Source organism: Geotrypetes seraphini, chromosome 12 (genome assembly GCF_902459505.1).
Source record: "Geotrypetes seraphini chromosome 12, aGeoSer1.1, whole genome shotgun sequence".
NCBI classification, from domain to species: domain Eukaryota; kingdom Metazoa; phylum Chordata; class Amphibia; order Gymnophiona; family Dermophiidae; genus Geotrypetes; species Geotrypetes seraphini.
Window position 1 is genome coordinate 106746408 of NC_047095.1, and position 25234 is coordinate 106771641.

At 40.0% G+C, this 25234-nt stretch overlaps 1 protein-coding gene across 1 annotated transcript in view; it reads right to left on the reverse strand.

Moving 5' to 3' along the window:
* LOC117346249 (vomeronasal type-2 receptor 26-like) overlaps positions 1–19027 on the reverse strand; it is a 64380-nt gene extending 45353 nt beyond the window's left edge. The window contains exons 1-2 of the mRNA XM_033915650.1: positions 18884–19027; positions 4169–4963 (exon numbers count right to left, since the gene is read on the reverse strand). Of these exons, the coding sequence (XP_033771541.1) occupies positions 4169–4963; positions 18884–19027 (939 nt within the window). The remainder of the gene's footprint in view (positions 1–4168; positions 4964–18883) is intronic.
* Positions 19028–25234: the final 6207 nt, after the last annotated feature.

Consider the following 25234-nt stretch of genomic DNA (forward strand, 5'->3'; position numbering starts at 1 on the left):
ATATTCAATAACTAATTTTCTACTCAAATTTCACCAACTTTTGGGATTCCTCAAGGCTCAATTTTAACACCCTTATTGTTTAACATATTTTTGGCCCCTCTGTTAACTTTTAGTCAATCAATTGGATTTACACCATTTGCATATGCTGATGTTCAACTTTTGTATCCCATAGATTCAAATTCAACTGAAGAAATCTTATCAGTCAATGAGAAATTATTGAAAATTTATAAATGGTTACAGCCAACAAACTATCTCTAAATACATCTAAAACAGAGGTTATGGGGCTCATAATAAAAAAAAATATAAAAAGTGGCCTAAATGGGTATTTGGACGATCAAAAAGCCTGATCGTCAAAGCACCCATAACCAAAGCTGGTTTTAGATGTATCTAAAACCAGCTTAGGCCTATCCCCTGCCTCTAAATGCCTAGAGTGAAAAGAGGCATTTTTAGAGGAGGGGAAAGGGCGGGAGGTGGGCCGACCAAGTCATAGGCGTACAGCAGGTATAACCAAAAGTTTAGGCAGGTTGCCTAGTCCGCACTTATATGTTTTGACTTAGACCAAGTCAAAACAGGTATAAGTGTCGAAAAGAGGCCGCGATCAGCTCAGCGGCCTGGCAACCTACACCCCCCACTGCAACCATCGCAGCAGGAAAGATGACTCATCTCCCCTACCGCGATAATGATCCCGAAGTGCCATCAACCGTGGTACTTTGGATTACTATAGCGGCAGGAGAGATAGCCAATCTCTCCTGCTGCGATCCCCCCAACAAGATCAGGCAGGAGGGAGCTCAACCCCTCCTGCCCCAACACAGCCTCACGAACGGCTGGGGCAGAAAGAAGCCCAAGCCCTCCTGCCCTGGAGACCTCCCCAACACAATTGGCACAGGAGGGAGCCCAAGCCCTCCTGCCCTGCTGAAACCCCCTACCCCCCACCCCTACCCCCACTAAGATATGGGCAGGAGGGATCCTAGGCCCTCCTGCCCTCGATGCACACCCCCACGATTGCCCTCCCTGAACCCCCAATCAGCCGAACAAATCCCCCACCCACCGACCCACAAGACCCCCCTGCCAACCCCGCGACACCATCCCCCACCCCCAACACCCCCCTTACCTTAAAACAAGTTGGCCGGACATATAAGTCCCAAACAATAAAAATAATTACAAAACACCTAGAAAACACCACAATAAAAATAATTACCAAAAAAGAAAAAATTTGATCATGTGACTCCCCTATTAAAAGAAGCACATTGGTTACCCGTAAATGATAGAATTACCGTATTTTCACGTAGATAACGTGCACCCGTGTAAAACGCGCACACGGGTATAGCGCGAGAAAACACAAATTTATGTACAGAAATTTTTATATACCGCGCACACACGTATACCGCGCATGCTGCCCGACTCTCCTTTCGCCCGCCCCGACTCTCTTCTGGAGACCCCGACTCTCTTTTTGCCTGCCCCGACTCTCCTTTCCCCCTTGAAGTCCTGTCCCTACCCTGAAAGCCTGATGCCCCCCCTGACGTCCAATTCACCCCCCGCAGGACCGCTCGCACCCCCACCCAGAAGGACCGCTTGCACATACCCGCACCCCCACCCTGAAGGACCGCTCGCACCCCCACCCGAAGGAGCGCTCGCACTCCCATCCCAAAGGACCGCTCGTACCCCCACCCGAAGTACCGCTCGCACCCCCACAGCCTCCCCCCTCCCCCATGGAGAAGCTGTCTACCTTGTTTCTGGATGCCAGCGAGCCCAGCTGTTTCCTCTGCCTGCGGTCCCGCCCCTTCTCTGAGCCCTGCTGCACTGCTTTTTCTTCCGGCGGTCCCACCCTTTCTCTGATGTCAGAGAAAGGGCGGGACCACCTGAAGAGGAAGCAGCGCAGCACAGGGCTCTGAGAAGGGGCAGGACCGCCGGCAGAGGAAGCAGCTAGGCTGGCATCCGGAAACAAGGCAGACAGCTTCTCCATGGGGGAGGGGGGAGGCTGTGGGGGTGCGAGCGGTCCTTCGGGTGGGGGTGCAAGCGGTCCTTCGGGGTGGGAGTGCGAGCGCTCCTTCCGGGTGATGAATCGGGCATCAGGGGGAGGGGAAACTATGTAAAAAAAAATTTGTACAACACGCTCACGCGTATAACGCGCAAGGGTATGCGCGGTTTGTAAAAACCACATATAACGCGCGCGTTATATGCGAGAAAATACAGTACATACAAAATAACTTTACTTACACACAAAACATTAATGAATAAAGCCCCTGCATTTTTAGAAAGACTCCTAATCCTTTACGCTCCAATAAGATCTTTAAGATCTGAGGAGAAATCTCTCTTCTCAGTCCCCTCACTAAGGGCTCTTTTTACAAAGCTGTGTTAGCGATTTTAGCACGTGCTAGATGCTAACGCCACCATTGAACTGGCATTAGTTCTAGCCACATAGTGCGGGTTTATCCCGTGCAAAAATTCTGCATGCGTTAAAAATGCTAGCGCGCCTTAGTAAAAGGAGCCCTAAGATTCATTTACTCGAGGAGAGACACGATCTTCTCTGTTACGGCACCTCAAACTTGGAACTCGCTTCCAATTAATATAAGGGAAGAAAAATCACTCAGTAAATTTAAAGGTCTTTTTAAGGATGCTTTTTAGTGTGCTACTCGAATTCTTCAAAACTCAAACATCCTATAGCGAACTAAAACTCCTTTAAAGGAAAATTAAGTGGGTAACTCTTTCCCAATCTAGTTTTAACCCCTTGTTCATTTTTGTTTTTGAATTGTATTTAAACCTACCCTCCTCTTGTGCCCTGTAATGTCTTAATTTTTTAACAGATGTGTGATTTTTGTTTTTTTGTGTGTGTTTTTATCTTACCCTGATTTTTATCACTATTTGTAAATCGCTTTGGGTCATGATATTGTGATCAAATCAAATTTTTAAATAAACTTGAAACTTTGCTCTATTCTGTAAATGGTAATTTAACTTGCATAATGGGTCTTTGCAAGATAGAGCACACTGAGATAGAGCATGGATGGATATAGGTAGGGCTTTCATTTATATACTTATCTTACAGAATACTGTAAGATATTCCTGTCCCAGCTGCATTCAGCTACCACTAGATATGGCTTCTACATGTTAGTTGTATCAATACTGGGTTTCACAAATAAGAACATAAGAAATGCCTCTGCTGGGTCAGACCCGAGGTCCATCGTGCCCAGCAGTCCGCTCACGCGGCGGCCCAACAGGTCCAGGACCTGTGCAGTAATCTTCTATCTATACCCCTCTATCCCCATTTCCAGTAGGAATTTGTCCAATCCTTTCTTGAACCCCAGTACCGTACTCTGCCTTATAACGTCCTCTGGAAGCGCATTCCAGGTGTCCACCACACGTTGGGTAAAGAAGAACTTCCTAGCATTTGTTTTGAATCTGTCCCCTTTCAACTTTTCCGAATGCCCTCTCGTTCTCTTATTTTTCGAAAGTTCAAAGAATCTGTCCCTCTCTACTCTCTCTATGCCCTTCATGATCTTGTAAGTCTCTATCATATCCCCTCTAAGTCTCCTCTTCTCCAGGGAAAAGAGCAGCCTCTCCAATCTCTCAGAATATGACAGGTTTTCCATACCTATTATCAGACGTGTTGCTCTCCTTTGAACCCTCTCGACTAATGCCATATCCTTCTTAAGATAGGGCGACCAATATTGGACGCAGTACTCCAAATGCGGGCGCACCATCGCCCGATACAACGGCAGGATAACTTCTTTCGTTCTGGCTGTAATACCCTTTTTGATTATACCAAGCATTCTATTCGCTCTCTTAGCGGCCGCTGCACACTGTGCCGACGGCTTCATTGTCATGTCCACCATTACCCCCAAGTCCCTTTCCTGGGTACTCTTATTCAATAACATCCCTCCCATTGTATAGTTGTACCTCGAGTTTCTGCTCCCCACATGTAATACTTTACATTTTTCAATGTTGAACTTCATCTGCCATTTCGCCGCCCATTCTTCTAATTTGTCCAAGTCCCTTTGCAACTTTTCGCAGTCCTCTATAGTCTATAACAGAATTTATCTGGCCTTCTACTATGTGCCTCTGGTTCCTAAATTCAGTTACAGAATTCCCCCCAAATAATTCCTTTCATATTGTGCCAGCTATCACTAATACTATTTTCTGAATATAGCATTCCTTGATGAAATGATATTACCTTCCATGGCAAATAATCTGATAATCTCTGTCGGTTTCCATCCCACATGGTGGTATTTCCAGAGTCAGAGAAAAGCATGTCTTTCAGTGCATGTGCCAAGATATACACAGCATTGTAGATGTTATAACTGTTAGCAAAGTGGGTTTTGTCACAGATGAACAAGGAGTAAAAATCTTCATCTATACTACAGGATTTTTTGATGCTTTCAGGGCACCGGTTGTCACACAGTCCATTCCACCATGCTTTAATTCTAGTATCATCAGGAAACATAATAGGATTTACTTCACGTATAAATTGTAAAAAGCTTGGAATATGTTTCTTTACTGCTGTGAATAGCAAGGTGTTATTCTTGTAACTTAATTCCACTCTGTAGGTTAAAGGATAATCAATGATAGATGTAAGAATCCAGATCTTGCCTGGCATAAATATAAATTGTAACATTTGAAAAAGCATCCATACATCCTCTGTACTACAATGACTAATGATCACATTAGTTGATGATTTATGAATAGTTTCATTTATTTTCCGAATATTCTTTTCTAGCAAAACATTGCTACGACTGAATATTTCAATGAATTCAGTGCAGGCTCCATTCTGCTCAATCCCTTCTTTCAGGAGCTGGACAAACCCAAGGCTGCTGTCATCATCAGGTGCGAAGATGCCAACCCAGGTCCAGTTGAAATGCTTCAGTAACTTCACAATCCCAGTACTGGCCTTAACAATGCTGGGCATAGTCCGGTATAGATATGGAAACTTAACATCACTCATAAAAGGTTTTTCAGAAGCATAACTGATCTATTAAAGAATATAATTAATTCAGAATTTTCTTCAAGAGATTGTGGGGGTTAACTACTAAGCTATGGTAAAATATATCATGGTATTACACCTTAGTTTATGGTGGGATTCAGTAATTTAATGTGTAATAATAATCAATGTCACAAGCCTTAATATATATTTTTTTCTGTTCCCGGAACACTGGGACACAACTGTGCAGTCCAATGCTTCTGGGTTCCAACTTAAAGGGGGTAGTGCAGATTAAAATGGGTGTCCCCTGCATAAAGAGGTCCTAGCCCTCAGACCAGACTTTCACCCCTTTGAAATCACTCCTACTCTTCTGAAAACACCCCTTCTCTTATAATAAATTACCAGCCACTTGAATTCAATCCTATTTCCCAGAACAAATCACTTCCATAATCATCTATCCAAACCCCCCCCCCATCCTCTCCACTCTCCCTAGACTGATTTGCTGTTAGTGATCTGTAACCTATAGCTAAATTCATCTGTAGTACCTTAATGATGGAGAGTGGCTAATGTTATGCCAGTTTTTTAAAAAGGGTTACAGGGGTGATCTGGAAAGTTACAGATCAGTGAGCATGATATCAGTGCTGAGCAAAATAGTGAAAACTATTATAAATAATAAAATTATGGAACACAGAGAAACATAGTTAAATGGGACAGAGTCAGTATGGGCCAAGAGAGGCCTGTCTTCTTAGAAATATGCCAACATAGAAACATGATCGGCAGATAAAGGCCAAATGGCCCATCTAGTCTACCCATCCTCAGTAACCATTATCTCTTTCTCTTTATGTGAGATCCCATATGCCTATCCTAGGCCCTCTTGAATTCAGACACATTCTATGTCTCCACTACCTCTTCCAGGAGACTATCCCAAGCATCTACCCCCCTTTCTGTAAAAAGTATTTCCTAAGCAGATCACTCTGGAGCCTATCACCTGTTAACTTCATCCTATGCCCTCTCATTGCAGAGTTTCCTTTCAAATGAAAGAGACTCAAAATTGTCTTCAACAATTAGAAGCAGGGAATAAACACATAGATAAAGATGAGCTGGTTGATGTAGTCTATCTAGATTTTCAGAATGCTTTTAACAAAGTTCCTTATAAGAGGCTCCTGAGAAAATTAAAGAGTCATGGGATAGGAGACAATTCTATTGTGGATTAGGAATTGGTCTTTGGAGAGAAATCAGAGTTTAGGGTTAAATGGCCATTTTCTCAGTGGATAAAAGTAAATAATGGAGTGTCATAGGGATCTGTACTGGGACCGGTGCTATTTAATATATTTATAAGTGATCTGGAATTTGAAATGACAAGTGAGGTGATTAAGTGGCCCTTTTATTAAGGTGCACTAAATGATAAATGACAATGTTCCACATGAAAGGCTTCTCAGGAAACTACAAAGCCATGGAATAGAGGGAGATATACAAAGGTGGATAGGCAAATGGTTGGAAAACAGAAAGCAGAGAGTGGGCATAAATGGGAAGTTCTCAGACTGGGAGAAAGTGACTAGTGGTGTGCCCCAGGGCTCAGTGCTTGGGCCGATCCTATTTAATATTTATATCAATGACCTGGAAGACGGAATATCCAGTGAGATCATTAAGTTTGCAGACGACACAAAGCTATGCCGGGCAATCAGATCGCAGGAGGATAGCGAGGAACTCCAGAGCGACTTGTATCAGTTAGAGAAATGGGCAGAGCAATGGCAGATGAAGTTCAACGTGGAGAAATGCAAAGTAATGCATTTAGGTAGTAAGAATAAGGAATACGAGTATAGAATGTCAGGCGCAACTCTGGGTAAGAGCGAACAAGAAAAGGACCTGGGTGTACTGATAGATAGGACCCTGAAGCCGTCGGCACAATGCACGGCAGCGGCAAAGAAAGCAAACAGAATGTTAGGCATGATAAAGAAAGGAATCACGAGTAGATCGGAGAAAGTCATAATACCGCTTTATAGAGCAATGGTCAGACCACACTTGGAATACTGTGTCCAACATTGGTCTCCCAACCTAAAGAAGGATATAAAACTGTTGGAGAGGGTGCAGAGACGAGCAACGAAGTTAATAAGAGGTATGGAGAACTTGGAATATGAGGAACAACTCAAGAAACTGGGACTGTTCTCCCTTGAGAAGAGGAGGCTGCGAGGGGACATGATCGAGACGTTCAAAATGCTGAAAGGCATCGATAAAATAGAGCAGGAAAATAAATTATTTACATTGTCCAACGCAACACGGACAAGAGGACATGGTTTGAAGCTAAGGGGGGACAAGTCCAGGACAAATGTCAGGAAGTTCTGTTTTACGCAGCGAGTGGTAGACGCCTGGAATGCTCTCCCAAAGGAGGTTATTAAGGAATCCACTGTGCTGGGATTCAAAGGCAAATTAGATGCACATCTCCTTATGAGAGGCATAGAGGGATATGGGTGACTAAAACTACATCAGGTGTATACCTGACTGGGCCTCCGCGTGTGCGGATCGCCGGACTCGATGGACCATGGGTCTGATCCGGAGATGGCAGTTCTTATGTTCTTATGTTATGTTTTTATATAATATAATGGATGCCTTAGCATTTAGTGCATGCTATCTTTAGTGCACACTAAATCGGCTAGCATGCCTTAATAAAAGGACCCTGAAATTTGTTAATGACATTAAACTGTTCAAAATTGTTAAAATTCATGAAGACTGAAAAATAAAACGATACAAACTAGCAGTTAACTAAAGCAAATAAATCATACCCTGATAACCTGATTGTCCAATCTAAAAATTCCATCTACAACTCATTGATCTCCACCAAAGATATCATAGAAGGTCCAGTCTCACAACATTCTGATGCTGACAGTCTGGCACATTACTTTCAAGAAAAAAATCAGAGCTGTGATGAAATCATTCACACATGATCCAGAAGATAGCATAGATCTATACTCTGCCAAAAATGAGAATAAAGGGATTCCAGCTGACAGTTGCTGGCCAAAATTCAGCACAGTTAATACACAAGAGATCTTGAACTGGCTAAAGAGAATATCCATAAAGAATTGCTACCCTGTTAACTCAACATAGTAACATATAGTAACTTAGTAGATGAAGGCAGATAAAGACCCAAATGGTCCATCCAGTCTACCCAACCTGATTCAATTTAATTTTTTTTCTTCTTCATAGCTATTTCTGGGCAAGAATCCAAAACTCTACCTGGTATTGTGCTTGGGTTCCAACTACTCTCTGTCAAAGCTCACTCCAGCCCATCTACACCCTCCCAGCCATTGAAGCCATGCCTACCCATCCTCATCCAAAAGGCCATATACAGGCACAGACCGTGCAAGTCTGCCCAGTACTGGCCTTAGTTCTTCAGTATTTACTATCCTTTCTGATTCCAGATCCTCTTTGTTCATTCCACACTTTTTTGAACTTGTTTTCCTCTCCACTTCCTCTTTTGGGAGCCAAAATGAAACTAATTTTTTAAAAGGGTTCTAGAGGTTATTTGGGAAATTATAGACCAGTAAGTCTGACATTGGTGCCAGGTAAAATGGCAGAAACTATTTTAAAGAACAAAATGACAGAACATATAAATAAGCATGGATTAATGAGAGAAAGTCAACATGGATTTAGTCAAGGGAAATCTTGCCTCACCAATCTACTGCATTTATTTGAAGGGGTGAATGAACACGAGGATAAAGGTAAGCCAGGATGATAATGTGTGTTTGTATTTTCAAAAGGCATTTGACAAGTACCTCATGAAAGACTCCTTTTGTTTCCCTTCTCTGTATCTTTTCTAATTCTGCTATATCTTTTTTTTTTTGAGATACAGCAACCAAAGCTGCACATAGTATTCAAAGTTATGGCCATACCATACATCAATAGATGGGCATTGTAACATTTTCATCTTTGTTTTCCATTCCTTTCCTGATAATTCCTAACATAAATAAATAAATGAAACTTAAGAAATATATCTAATTATTGTTGTAATCCACATACTCCTGTGGTAACGGCCCCGAAGCCGCACGGTAACGGACCCGAAGCCCATAGAGATTTAAAGGGCTTTGGGGCTGTTGCCACGTGGGAGCCACTAGCGCGGCTTTGTAGGTGAGGGGGATTGATTCCTTGTAGAAAATTGCATGATATAGGATACTGTATTGTAGTGTACTAAACTGTTCAAGAAATTGGAAGACTGGGTGTCCAAATACTACTACTAATACTACTATTGTAATTATTTCTATAGTGCTACCAGACACACACAGCATTGCACAGAGTCACAAAGAATAAGAAAACAGCCAAGACAGACAATCCTCCATAGCCCCAGATACGTTAGATAGATTGTGAGCCCACTGGGACAGATAGGGAAAATGCTTGAGTACCTGATTGTAAAACCGCTTAGATAACCTTGATAGGCGGTATATAAAATCCTAATATACTAGATACTAGATACTATGTCATGGATACAGTTAAGAGGAATGGTTAATCAGCTGGTTGGGTTGGAGGACAGAGGAGTAGAGTTAAGAATCAAAGGCTGTATCAAAAAAGGTGTTTTTTCAGTCTGCTATTAAACAAGAGAAGAGAAGGGGCTTGATGGATGAACTCGGGTAATTTATTCCAGGCATAGGGGGCAGCTAGATGAAAGGAATGAAGTCTGGAATTAGCTGTGGAGGAGAAGGGTAAAGCTAAGAGTGACTTATATGAGGAACAGAGTTCTCTGGGAGGTGTCTAAGGAGAGAGAAGAGAGGAGAGATATTGAGGGGCAACAGAATGAACACACTTGTAGGTAAGCAATAGAAGATGAAATTTACCCCTCTTATACTAAGATGCACTAACCGATTAGCACACGTTAATTGAATTATAACATGTACGCATTGGCATTTAGTGCGCGCTAAATTGATTAGTGCGTGCTAATCAGTTAGCATACCTTAGTAAAAGAGGGCCTTAATGTGGAGAAATGCAAAGTAATGCACATTGGAAATAATAACCCAAGTCATAGATACCAGAAGCTAGGGACCACCTTAGTGAATCAGCACCAAAGAAAAAGGTCTAGGTGTCATTGAAACCTTTCACCTATTGAAATTCATTGGAAACCTTTCACCCAATCTGCAAACAAGATGCTAGTAATTATTAGAAAAAGGATGACAAATAAGACTATGAATGTTATAATGCCTCTATATCACTTTATGGTGTGACCTCATCTTGAGTATTATGTTCAATTTTAGTCCACTGTATCTCAAGAAAAGATGTGAATGGGCATTTTCGATAGGATGTCTAAGTCTGACTTTAGATGTTTTGATTAAAATGTCCATTTCTTTACCCTGCAAAACATCTACCTTTTTTTTCCCAAATATGGCCCAGCTAGTTGTATAATTTTTTTGCCATTATAAAAAAGTCCAAATTAAAAAACATCCAAAACAAGACATTTGCATATAGGAAGGGGGCCAACATTTTAATGGACTGGCCACACAGCAGAACAGTTGGGCTCCCTTGGGGGCACTGCTGTGAACTTCAAATTAAGAGTGCCAGGTACATATCCTCTCATAACCCCTGTGCATTATATATTGAACCCTCCAAAACTTCCCCCAAACCTACTGTGCCCACCTGCCTACCACCCCAATAGCCCTTAAGCCTTCAGATCTCACCTATATGGCAGTACAGTGGATTTTGGTAGGCCCACATTTTCCACCACAAGTTAGGGTGATATATGGGACTGGGTCTCCTTCTCTGCAGGCCACTACACTTCCCACTAGCCGACTCCAGAGACATGCTTCCAACTCTAGTAGGACTGGCCATAGTATGTTTCATGCAGATATTTGGGGGATAGGAGGATGACAATGACCACTGGGTGAGTGTGTATGGGGCCATATTTTCATCCCTCCAGTGGTCATCTGGTCAGTTTAGGTACCTTTCTTGACACTTATTCATTTTAAGAACAGGTCTAACCCAAAACATCCAAATTGTGTCTGGACATTTTGTAAAATGTTTGATTATCACTATAAAATGTCCAAGTACTTATCAAACCCTAACCCAACCCAAATCATATCTCTAATATACACACTTAAGATGTAGATGCACTGGAGGCAAAACTACCAGAAAGACATCTAAAATGTTTGTTTCAAAAATGCCAACTTGGGCTTTTTGATTGGTAAGATGTCTAAGTGTCAGTTTATGCTGTCTTTTGAATGTCTAACTTTATTGAAAATGAGCCTCATCATGGAATTAGAAAAGGTTAAAAGAAGAGTGATCCAGATATTAAATTTCCTGGGACTGTCCAGTCATCTTTTTGTAATCCAAAACCCTAAATTGTAATTTTCCTGGAAATGTCCAGCTAGTTTCTTTTGTAATCTGCCCAGAACTGCAAGGTACGGGCGGAATAGAAGTCATTAATGTAATGTAATGTAATATTAAAGGTGATGGAACTCCTCTTGTATGAGGAAATCTGAGGTTATGTCTTCACTTCTCCCTCCATTTTTGCAAGCTTAGCACTCATGACTTTGTTTTTTTGTGGTTTTTACCTTGCTGGCCCCACCCCCTAAATGACATCATCCTGGAATGCCGAGAAAAAGGTTGACGTTTTTTCTCAGCATTTGCTTCAGCAAGCTCAGTCAAACGGCAGTGTGCAGAGAGAAAATTTCAACACTTCAGTGGGGTCTGGCAAACGGCAATGTGCAGGAAAAGTTATTCCTTTTTTTTTGTATTCATGGACTGGCTTTGCCCCTAACTCCTGCAAATACAGAGGGAAAAGTGTATTCAGCTTGAAAAAGAGACATCTGAGGGGGGATATGATTGAAGCCTACAAAATCCTGAGTGGTGTAGAATAGGGCACACTCGAAGTTATAGGGAAATACTTTTAAAACCAATACAAAGAAATATTTTTTTTTTCATTCAGAGAATAGTTAAGCTGTAGAATGCATTGCAAGAGAATGTGGTAACAGCACTTATTGTTCCTGGGTTTAAAAAAAGATTTGGACAAGTTCCTGAAGGGAAAGTGCAATGTCTGCCATTGAGACAGACATGAGGAAAGTCACTGCTTGCTCTGGGATTGGTGGTATGGGATGTTGCTACTCTTTGGGTTTCTGTCAGGTACTTGTGACCTGGATTGGCTACTGTGGAAATGGGATGCTGGGCTAAATGGACCATTAACAGTCTTGTAACTCTAAAGAGATGTGAGTATTGAGGGATATATCTCCTATAGAGTACCCTACTTCACTCAGTCATTTACAACAGCAGAAGAGATGTCAATGACATGCTTTAAGACTAAGGCTACATTATGAGTTGATGCTGAAAAGTTCTCAATCCAACTAACTTCCTAAATTCTGTGTATCATTATGCAAAGTTGCAGTTTGCAGAATCATAATGTTGTGTTTTGACATTGTTTCAGATCATTGATTGAGTCATGTCAACAAAAAGTATGGAATTTTTAAGTGCAGAACTCAAAGCCATCTTAGGTTTCCATTCCTGCTGAAGAAAGCTCCACAGGAAATGCATGAATGTATGATGCGAACATTGAGTGACAAATATCCACCATACTCCATAGTACAATAAAGTGGTATGGAAACGTTCCGCATGGAAATTTTGTGATCAAAGAACCAACATGTTCTAGGAGGCCTCAAACGGTGTCAACTCCTGCTATTGACCATATCTGTGACCTGATTTTGGCAGATTGGCTAAAACAATTGCTGAGACACTACAGATATCCAGGGACAATGTTGAGTGTATAATGCATGAACAGCTGTGTATGCAGAAGCTGTCAGCCAAGTGTTTGAAAGCTGATAAGAATAACATTGAGTTATACTTCCAAATTGATTTTTCAGCATTTTCAGTGAGCTGGTGCCAGCTTTTTGGAATGACTAGTTACTATGTTGATGAAACATGGTTACACCATTTTGATCCATAGATGAAACAACAGTCCTTGCAATGGTGGCACTCAGGCTCTCCAAGACCAAGGAAATTCAAGACCCAAATGTCAACAGGAAATTTCATGACCACTCTGGGCTCCTTTCACTAAGGTGCATTAGCTGTTTTAGCCATTAAACGCTAATACGCCCATTATACGTCTATGGATGCGTTAGCGTTTTGCGTGTGCTAATATTTAGCGTGTGCTAAAATGACTAACGCGCCTTTGTAAAAGTACCCCACAGTGTGTTTTGGAATAAGGAAGGTGTTCTAATGACTGACTATCTTCCAATAGACCAAACAGTTAATGTAGAATGCTATTGTAACTTGCTGTGCCAATTAAAGGAGGCACTGAAATAAAAAAGGAGAGGGAAGCTTCAGAAAGGAGTTTTCTTTTATTCAAGACAATGCATCTGTTCACAAAGCTGGCAAACCAATGGACGTTTCGATGAAGTTTCAGTGCTGTTGAGGTTTCAGTGCATAGACCATCCACCCTACTAACCATATCTGACTATTTTCAAATTTCATACCTTAAAAAGAGTTTGAGTGATTGTAGCAGTGGAGGAAGTATTTCAGTAACCAGACATCAGAGTATGTTTTTGAAGGGTTACAGAAACTTAAGACATGATGTGCCAAGTGTGTTGAACTTAGGGACGAATATGTGGAATAACTTGAAAGTTTCATAGCTCCGTGGCATTCCCTTCTTGGTTGGGCTGTAAACATTTCAGCACCCACTCATAGACCGTATGTTCTGGTCTTGTTCTTGAGTGTTGACATTTTGGCATGCTGTTTGTCACCATAGTAATAATGTAAAGAAATATATAGAATAAATAGAAATGATAAGCATTAAAAACGGCACCAAGAAAAACTATGTGTGAAACAATACATGAATTATCTCTATAGACATGGTTTAAAACATATGTCAGATGTAGTGGTGAAGACACTGGCTATGATTAGCATAATATAAGAACATAAGAATAGCCTTACTGGGTCAGACCAATGGTCCATCAAGCTCAGTAGCCCGTTCTCACGATGGCCAATCCAGGTCACTAATACCTATCCAAAACCCAAAGAGTAGCAACATTCTATGCTACCTATCCAGGGCAAGCAGACACTTCCCCCATGTCTTAATAAAAGTCTATGGACTTTTCCTCCAGGAATTTGTCCAAACCTTTCTTAAAAACAGCTATGCTATCTGCTTTTAGCACAACCTCTGGCAATGCGTTCCAGAGCTTAACTATTCTCTGAGTGAAAAATATTTCCTCCTATTGGTTTTAAAAGTATTTCCTTGCAATTTCATAGAGTGCCCCTTAGTCTTTGTAATTTTTGAAGGAGTGAAAAATTGATCCACTTGTATCTGTTCTATTCCACTAAGGATTTTGTAGACCTCAATCATATTCTCTTTTCCAAGCTGAAGAGCTGTAACCTTTTTAGTCTTTCCTCATACGAGAGGAGTTCCATCCCCTTTATCATCTTGGTTGCTCTTCTTTGAATCTTTTCTAGCGCCGCAATATATAAAGAGACCAGAATTGAATGCAATACTCCAGGTGTACATTACAAAAACCAAGAAGCCATACTACATATATTATAGTCAATACAAAATAAAGGGGAAATTATATTTCAAAAGTAGGGAACTCAAAAAAGAAACGTCCAAATGTAACAAAGTGTAATGACTCCCCTATATGTGCATAAATTTCAAAACTGAATATAAATCTTTTGTGAAATCACTCAAAAAGAAAAAAAAATGCTCAGAGCCCTGGAGACTATTCCTGTAGAATACTCCCCTTATGCAGCCTCTCCATCCTGTCATCACATATATTTGTTAGTGAATAACTTTTATTCTCTTAGAGCTATGAGCCTTAGATGTTATTCACGTTTGAAAAATAATAAAGCACATATCTCAATTTAAAGGCACTTTACCCTATATTACAGAGCTACCCTAACTTAAAGGGTATAAAATAAAACAGACTACACAACAAAAAAGTGTGGCATGCAATGGAATTATAAAGAGATGGTTATCCAAGTTTAAAGAAAAATTGAATGTGGATTAAGTTCTGGTAATGTCAAAATGGCAAATCTAATTAAAATTGGAGAAGTATATAAATAAAGAATTGTATGCTGAAGGCACTCTATAAACTATAAGTAGGAATATGATAGAGTAGCTCAATGCATAAGCCAAAGGGGAAAATGGAGTAGTATGTTAAAATCATGAATTTATCAATAAAATACATACCCAGGTACAAGTCTGAATCAGATAATAAAACAGGTGGGAGTCATGCCAGGCAAATCTGAATAAACATCATAAAATTAAAGAAAACCAATAGAATAGCAACAATAATTAGGACTCCTCTGAATAAATCAAAAATCTTGTGGGAAACTTGGCTAAAAGCTTGTATTCGAACTATGGAGGATGTATGCTCTCGAGATCAATTGAAGTCCTTTGCCCAGTTAGAAAAGACATTCAACTTACCGACCCCGCAATACTTCAAATGGTTGCAATTACGACAAGTAAATATATTAAAAATACGTTTGTGAAATTCAGTTATAAGCAGGGATTCATCCAGACCAAATATACATAGAAATAGCTGACATACTACAAATCAAAAAAGCTGAAAAGGAGAAAAATAAACCTCAATTGAGGGCAGTTGGGACTACGCAAGTACCCAACCCTCCACTCATCATCACGGGTTTATAAAAAACTCCAAAACATGTATAAATAATCAATTCTCACGTTTTTCATTCATACAAAATCTTCTTTTTGTTATTTTCTCAAAGTCTTTTTTATAAATTTTATAAATTAAATGTGAGTGTCAAGCAGAAGAAGGCCCGAATCCCAAACTTAACCACATTACTTGGCGAGGACTACAGCTGAATGCAATAAGTATAAGCAGTTTTTAGAGATATAAAGCTGCTTGACACTCACATTGAATTTATAAAATTTATAAAAAAGACTTTGAGAAAATAATAAAAAGAAGATTTTGTATGAATGAAAAACGTGAGAATTGATTATTTATACATGTTTTGGAGTTTTTTATAAACCCGTGATGATGAGTGGAGGGTTGGGTACTTGCGTAGTCCCAACTGCCCTCAATTGAGGTTTATTTTTCTCCTTTTCAGCTTTTTTGATTTGTAGTATGTCAGCTATTTCTATGTATATTTGGTCTGGATGAATCCCTGCTTATAACTGAATTTCACAAACGTATTTTTAATATATTTACTATTAGTTTCACGTTTGTGCCTCAAACAAATTATTAGTGGTATTGCAATTACGACAAGCCATTCAAGCTGGAATACCAGAGTAGAATACTTTAGATCAACATAGCTTGCCTTTCTTCTGTTTTCAGGTGGCCTTTTAGGGCCATGGGGCTTTCAAATGGTATAAAACACTACTTGAATAATTGCCTTAAAAATCGGGAGTGGGTCTATGAGATATTTGGAGCCAAGAAATACAATATAACATTTCTGTGGCTCAATGGCCTAAACACTGGAATCACAGGGTTTGTTGTACAGCTTCAGCCTCCTTGAGACAAACTCTCTATTTTTTTATTGTACAGAGTTTTCTGGACTACTACTACTAGTATTTGTTATTTCTATAGTGCTGAAAGGCGTACACAGCGCTGTACTTTTTTGACATACAATAGACAGTCCCTGCTCAGAATAGCTTACAATCTAAGTTAGACAGGACCCCAGTGAGATTGCAAAAATTGGATATTTCCCACTCTAATTGTTGCTGGCATTGTCACCTTGAAATAGGAACAATGGACCATCTTTTATTTCATTGTCCTTTAATTCTCTGCTTTTGGCAATCCATTTGGAGTACAACAAGGCTTATTCTCGAAACTTCAATACCATTTTCTTATGAAATTGTACTGTTTGGTACTTCATTTATTCTCAAATGTCCACTCAAGAACCATCAAGACAAACTTATTCTCATCATGACTAGTGTTGCTCTACAGATGATCACATGAAACTGGAAGCAATGGGACCACTTAAATTTCCCTTTCTGGTGGGAGACAATGTGTATGTACTATTGTTATAAAAGAACAATGGCAGAGCAAGCTGGACACTTTAGGAAATTTAAGGCCATTTGGGGGTCCAATGGATTCTTATGTCAAGCTCCTTTAATTTAATTCTGGTCTTCTCCCTTTTTGTTCCTCATACACATCCAAGAAGGAATGGGGGGGAGGGGGGTGGATGGTTGGGATGGGTTTTGTCTAGAAAAAACCTTAATTCTTCATTGTTTGTATTTACTACACAAATATTTCTTGCATTTGTATCAGCTTATTTTTTTTATTATAAAATCAAATAAAAAGTTTAAAAATGAAAAAAAATGAGGACTCCTGTTTTTCTTAAACCTTTTTAAAGCTTATTATTTCTATATATTCTATATATTTATTTGCATTATTTCTATGGTTGTATTGTTTGTATTTTATGCACAATTTATGACTATTACTTTTACTTTGTGTATAATTATGTATAGTTTTACATGTTTTTCAATGATGCTTATCATGCTATATTTTTACATGTTGTTTTATCTGTACATTCATGCCTCATTTATATCCTTCTTTTGATTACTAATTGTCCCATGAGGAAGGCATTCCACATTGCCAAAACTGGGATTCTAGTTGGGACTTTAGTCATTAAGATCTGTTTCTAAGTAATCATATTGTGACTTTATATGACTATTTTATTTGGTTTTCATGGGAAATAAATTTAACTGTTCGTTGATATAGACATCTCACTTGCCTTTCCTATCTTGTTGGTTTTCACATTTCAAGACAAGTTCTCCTCTTCCTTTGGTTTGGCCTTTATATGCCATGGATTAGTATCATGGAATGTTGCTACTATTTGGGTTTTTGCCAGGTACTTGTAACCTGGATTGGCCAATGTGGAAATAGGATACAGAGCTATATAGACCATTGGGCCCCAAAGTTTGTTGTCTTACTTTCCAAATGACACAGCTGATGCAAGTTCTGCAATGCATTGAAAATATAAAACATGAACTTTGACTTTGAGCATTCCCTGTCATGTGCCTTTATATGAACACTAAGCTCCAAAAGCATGTGATGTGATATTACATGCTATATTTGGCTGGATAAACTTTTAACATTATGCTATACATGCAAGCAAGAGTACATGCACAATTCTTATGCACACTAAAAAAGATTCCAGCTGATTGTCAGCCAGTGGTGTCAGTATTTGTTTGTTTGTTTTTAACTTTGACCATCACTGACTAATTTAACCCAGGGTATTAAATGTGAACAATTAGCAAGTTCCAGCACTTAAGTGGGTCAAGGAAGATATTCAACCAGGGGTCACATAGGACATTTAGGCAGGCCTCAGCTGAATGTCTACAAGGACCCACATAACCTATTTTTTTGTTTCTTCCCCCCATAATCCTCCTCCTAAGCCCCTGAAAAATCTCCCCTCTCTCTTCCCTCAGCCTGTACTTTTTAGAATGTTCTCCCCTGGAACATTCCCCTCATACTCGCAACCCTCTCTGTGGTCTAGGTAAGCCCCTCAGATGTACCTATGATTTCTGGTGGTCCAATGGGATATAATAGGTAGGAGCAACAGCCATTTTCTCAAGTGAGCAACAGGGAGGCTTTGCTGTTGCTCCCAAAACCCCACTGGAACACCAAAGAGCAAAGGTAGGCCTTTGGAGACTTACCTAGAGTACTGGGGAGATGGTGGTGGGGGTGACCTTCCCATGGTGGGACTTCTAGATTATGTGGGCTGGAGGAGGTTGAGAGGGAAGGAGAAGTATTGCTAGGGTGAACAGAAAAAAACCCCCAGAATGGAAGTACCAGCAATATTCATCCGCCTTCTGTTCTGGTACCTACTTTTCAAAAATTGTTTTGGTCTATGCAAACTTAGCAAATAAATTTGAAAGCAGATATGCTACTGAAAATATATCTTTCAGTTGTCATCCTTTTGTTTTGGCAGTTTATAATATGGATGCATTTCTGGATTTCAATTTGGATTCATTTTTAAGAAAAATGGTCTTTAGAAATGGATTATTAAATAGGAAATTAAAGTACAATGGATAAATCTACTTACTTGTGGGTAGTGGTATACTGAGAGCATATTGGATATTTGACTGGATTCCTCAGCTGGAAGACCTTCAGCGATAGCAGAAAGTGTGTCAGAGGTTTTGCAGCTGAAATTAATGATTGCTGTGTCCACTTCTGAAAATATGTTCATCACAGCCCTTAAAACTAAGAGTGGATGACTGTAAGGACAGTAAAGGTGAAACCCCAGCGTGAGGTTGGGTAAGAGCTCTGAGCTGTTGTTAATCTCCTCCACTGCAGAAACAAAGGCCAGGAACTCATAGTAGTTTACTGGATACAAACTGAAATGACATTCAGTATCAGATCATGTAAAATAAGCACCCAAGCCAAAGATCTAGAACACAGGTGTCAAAGTCGGTCCTCAAGGGCCAGAATCCAGTCGGGTTTTCAGGATTTCCCCAATGAATCTGCATGAGATCTATTTGCATGCACTGCTTTCAATGCATATTCATTGGGGAAATCCAGAAAACCCGACTGGATTCCGGCCCTCGAGGAGGGACTTTGACACCCCTGATCTAGAACATGAATACTAGCATTCATTGAAACATATTTCAATTTATTTACTCCAGCCAAAATCATATTTCATTCTATTGTCAGTGATCTTGAATTGTCCTCAGCAAGAACCTGCAATGTATGAGTGTCACCTTCAAAAAAGGGACAGAACAAAGTGTGCTGCAGGATGCCTCTCTCACCCCATCAGAAATCAAGTTTAGGATAGAGAATCCCAATTTTACCATTCAAGCTCTTGAACTGCTGATGTAGGAATAGAAGTGATTTAAATCCTTCAAGTAGGTGGAAATTCAGTGAAATTAATATTGTCCCTCTTTTATTAAACTGCAATAGCATTTTTTAGCGCAGAGAGCTGCACTAAGGGCTCCTTTTACTAAGGTGCGCTAGCTTTTTTAGCTCGCGCTTAGCTCACGCTAGATGCTAATACCTCCATAGAGCTTGCATGAGTATTTTTCATTTAGTGCGTGGTTAGCGCACCTTAGTAAAAGGAGCCCTAAATGTCCCCTGCTGCTTCCGATGTTCATATGAACTCTATGAGCATCGGGAGCAGAGCGGGCTATTCAGCACAGCTCCCTGTGCTAAAAAAACGCTATCGCGGTTTAATAAAAGGGGAGGATTGTCATTTAAAAATTAAAATGTCATCCAATTTATTGGGAAAGTGGATTTTTTATTCATGCATTTAGGCCTTGATTCTATAAAGTCCCTCTAAAGCTAGGTGTCTACATCGATGTGCCAAGCTAATATATGTGCTTATCTTAATTGTTTAATAGACTTAATTGGCAAAGATAATTTACCCATTAGACCCTTGAAATTGACATAAATTGCACTTAGGGCTAGATTCACAATACAAACGGATTGTGTACCGATCAGTTTGCGACCTCTTTATGAGCAAATTTCCCTCTGGTCTGATTAATTTACCTCTCCTGCAATCTGCTTCAAATCCGAGCATGCAATTACATTACATTACATTAGGGATTTCTATTCCGCCATTACCTTGCAGTTCAAGGCGGATTACAAAAGAATTATCCAAGCTGTATTACAAGAACTTACAAAAAAAAAAAAAAATTGGTCATTTTCTAAAAGAGTAAGAGGTTATTTGTTTGGGGTAGCTGGCTTTAGTGAGAGGTGGAGTTTGTGACTTGCGGTATTATGTCTTTTTTCAGAATTTTCTTGAAGAGTATGGTCTTTATTTCTTTTCTAAAATTGAGGTAAAACGTAGGCAAAGTAGGCAAGGACATGATATGATAGAGACCTTCAAGATCATGAGGGGCATAGAGAAGGTGGATAGGGACAGATTCTTCAGACTGAAGGGGACAGCAAATACGAGGGGGCATTCTGAGAAACTGAAGGGAGACAGGTTCAAAACAAATGCAAGGAAGTTTTTTTTCACCCAGAGGGTCGTGGACACTTGGAATACGCTACCGGAGGAAGTGATCAGGCAGAATACGGTACAAGGATTCAAACAGGGATTGGATGGATTCCTGAGGGATAAAGGGATCGTGGGATACTGAGGGAGGAGCTGGGTAATAACACAAGTATAGGAAGTAAATCAGGTAATGAGTATAAACTAACCTGGTCGTGCATGTGCAAGACCGGAGGGCTAGGACTTCGATGGGAAGGCAGGACTTAAATGGGAAACCAAGGTGGCAAGGGAGCTCCTTCTGATGATTCAGACAGGTCTTGACCTGTTTTGGGCCGCCGCGGGAGCGGACTGCTGGGCGAGATGGACCTGTGGTCTGACCCGGCGGAGGCACTGCTTATGTTCTTATGTTCTTATGATTCACAACACAAAATTTCATATCCTACTGGGCTGGCCGATAAACTGAAGGAGCAACTGCTGGGGAACAGTCAATAACGTCTTTCTGACTCTTCGAAGCCCTGCTCTCTATATGCCCTGCTCTCTGCTGCCCTGAATCTCTTCTGCCTTCCACCCCGATGCTCTTCTCCAGCCTGCCTGAACTTCTACCTGCCCAAAATGCTGCCTGCCAAGAAATGCCCTGATCACCTGCCAGCCCCAACTCTCCCACCCATCCCCGCAGTGCAAGCCCGTGGTTTTAACCCGCAGGTTTAAAGCGGGTTAAAACCACAGGCTCGCAGGGCTAAAAAACTGTGATCCCTTCCTGTATACTAGAAAGAAAAGATTCCACCCTCTTGTAAAGTCTTCACGTCATATAATCTTATAAAGCCCCCCACTACATTGTCCCCACCTCCCTAGATCATCACTGCTGTTTTCCTCTGAAAGATGCATGCTGCCCAAGCCGATTGAACCAGTGTAAGCAAAAAAAGGAAAAGTTAAAAAAAAAAAAGATTGCAGCTCCGACAGGCATGCGTATGTGTGGGGATCGCAGAAAAGCGATCTGTGCCAGCAGATGGGGCATTCCTTCGATTGCCCCATCTGCATATTTTTACTTTGCAGAATTTGTCGGACCTGCCTGGATTGGGCCCGATTGGGCAGTTTGGTAAATCTTGCCCTTAATTGGATGTTAGACTCCTATCTTGGTAGGTACCTACCACTTTGAGGTAGTTAAGAGCAAGTTAAAATGCTTTCTTTTCAAAGATGTCGTTGACTATTAGCTCTCAAGATTAGGATCATTCCTTTCATCTCATACATATGATCTCTCGTAACTCTTTTACTTAACCCCCCTTATTGTTTTATCCATTATTTGTCTCTTTTGCTATCAATTATTGTTCTCCCCTTTTTTTTCTGCGTTTGTCCTGTTCGTTGAGTCCTCGTTTCAGGTTTCCCCAAAAGTTGTAATATTTTTAGATATGTGCATAACATAGAACTATGATTAAGCGATTATTCAAATTTTAAATAAAACTTAAAACTTAGGGAATAGATAATGATAATGCTTTGCATGTAGGTGCCTGCGTTGAACTTATGTGTACTCATTTAGTCCAGTAAAATCCTGGCATAAATAGGATGCCCCTAAAGTTAGGATGACTATCAACACCTAAGCCCACTTAGGTGGTGCTAAGTGTGGTTCTATAAAGTGTACCTAGCTTTTATACAATTACACTTAAGCACCAATTGGTGTCTAATTTTTAGGAACCTTATATACTATATACTGTGAAATGAAAAATAAAACTACATCAAAATGTTTTTTTGTTGTATCTTTCACATAACTTGCCTGATTCTTATGAAATTTAGTGTGTCGTGTCCTGAATGAAGTTGATTTAATTTGTTGTAAATATTAACCACAAGCACCACCAGATTACCTTGAGGAAATTCATTGTTGCTATGGGATAAACACAGAAGCAGATAATAGTTTGTAAACAGTTGAAGAACGGTTTTACATTACATTACATTACATTACGGATTTCTATTCCGCCTATACCTTGCAGTTCAAGGCGGATTACAAAAGATTTGACTGGACATTTTCCAGTGAAGATACACTTATTTTTTTTTTTTTTTAACAACAGAGGAGATATAGCTGGAAAGATTCCGAGGGGATTTACAAGTTGGATAGCAAATTGACAGTGCAGAACTGTGTGATATAAACAAATAGATTACATTTGGAGTAGGTAAGATTACAATACATTTCAGGGATCTGCTTACTTGGTAGGTGATTTGGGGAGGATTTTATAGGGGAGAATTATCTGGAGGTAGGTGAAGAGGGGTTAAGATATTTGGATGAATTTTTTGAAAAGCAGGGTTTTGATTTCTCTTCGGAATGTTTTGAGGTCGCCCGTTTTCACTGCAGAAGACTGAATTCTGATAAAGAACTTGGTACTGCTAAAAGGTTACAGCAGTCAACGACTGTTGAAAGAGTTCCCACAGGAAGGTTGGAACAAAAATGGCCTTGATATGCTGCTATGCAAGAGAAGAGCAATGGACACTGTGGATTGTAAGTCAGGCAGCAGATGACCATGCACATTGACATTGTGATCTTGTACTGAGCCAGGAGGATGTGCCATAAACACATCAAATATCTTGCCCAATAGCAGAAGATGAAGGAATAAGCCAGATGACTATGGTTAGAATAAATCACGATGATCTGAAATTAAAATGTGTAATGCCTAAGAGTTAACTTTATATAACAAAGACACGTGCCTGAAAAGGTATAAGCAGCTTTTGACCAAGTACCCAAAGCACAGAGTCAGCTTCATCTGGTTTACAGATGAAAAGATATTTACATTAGCTCTACTGATTAACCCACAGAATGATCACCTGTATGTGCCTTGAACAACAATGAAGTGTCAGGTTAATGCCAAATGTGTACCTTGTATCCACCTGACCTTCAGCCAATCAGTCAAAGTGTCATAATCTCGAAACTCAGATTCACCAATCTGTTCTTCATTGATCCTGGAGTTAAGATCAACAGCTCATACTACCAGGACATCCTCTTGACGCAGAAACTGTTGCCAGTTATCCATTGAAAGTCAGTAGATTACTTAATCTTTCAACAGGCCAATTCCCCAGCACATCGGGCAAAGGACACCATAGAACTTCTACATTGGGAGACCCCAGATGTTATTGGTCCAGACTTTTGGCCTGCAAATCCACCAGACCTAAACCCAGTTGATAACTGGATCTGGGAGCTGATAGAGGAATGCATCTACCAGACAGCAATATATGACATCAAAGATCTTAAACAGCACCTCATCTCTGCTTGGGCTGAGCTGAAGCAAAGTGTCATTGACAAGTCCATAGATCAGTGGAGGCTAAGACTAAGTGTATACCTTTATGCAAAAGGAGCACACTTTGAATATTTGCTTAATTGAAACATTGCTTTTGGACTGCATTTTTCTGCAATATATGTCATAAAACCTTTTGATGTGTTTTTATTCAGTTGACAATTCATTTTCACAAGGTAGTGTTGTGGTGCTTGTGGAAAATATTTACAACATTTTTCATCAATTTTATTCAGGAGTTGATGCACTAAATTTCATAAGAATTGGACGAGTTCTGTGGAAGATACAACCAAGAAACATTTGCTCCCTCTTTTACTAAGGTGCACTAACTGATTAGTGCACACTAAATGCTAACACGCCCATAGAATATAATGGACGCATTAGTGTTCGCCGCGCACTAAATCAATTAGCATGTGCTAATCGGTTAGCACACCTTAGTAAAAGAGGAGGTTGGTGTGTTTTTTTCTTTGTTTGTTTGTTTCATGGTATAGAATCAAGCCTTTAGTGTAGCGTTCATTTATGTATTTCTTTTCCAACTCCTACCCAAGTTTTTGCATGCAGGTGCCAACCATAAGAGCTAGACAGATTTCCACATGCTAAAGGATGCTTGTATTAAAGTGCATTAAGCCCCAGTGCATGGTTAGTGCTAGAAAAATAGGCTAAGAAAAAAGCATTAGAGGGTTGTTGTTTTTTTTTTTTTTTCTGTATTTTGCCTCTTTGCTGTGTTTTGGCTCTTTGCAGCACAATCTCCGAACTCCAGTTAGCCCTGTTTTAAGCATCACACCCAGTGTCTGGTACTATATAGCAATTGGTGAGCTAATTTGGAACTTAACTTTATCTTTCTGTTCAAGCGTGTGTACACTAATTTGCTTATAATGTGATTTCTGTTTGTAAGCCTATGGCTGAAGGCCATCAGGGGCCTTGTTAGGCCAGATACTAATCTCAAGAATACAGTTCCAATTATTATATCTGATTAAAATATATATATATAACCAAACTTTCTGGACAACCTCTCACAGAGATGTCTGATAAACTATGCTGATAAGATGACACACAATATTGAAGTGATTACTTCACTTAGGAAAATTCAGTATAGAAATCACAATAATAGAATCTATAGAAATTTGAAAACCATCATGAGTGAAAGATCTGAATATCAGTCATCATCATTACCTATACTGTCTTGTTATGTGAA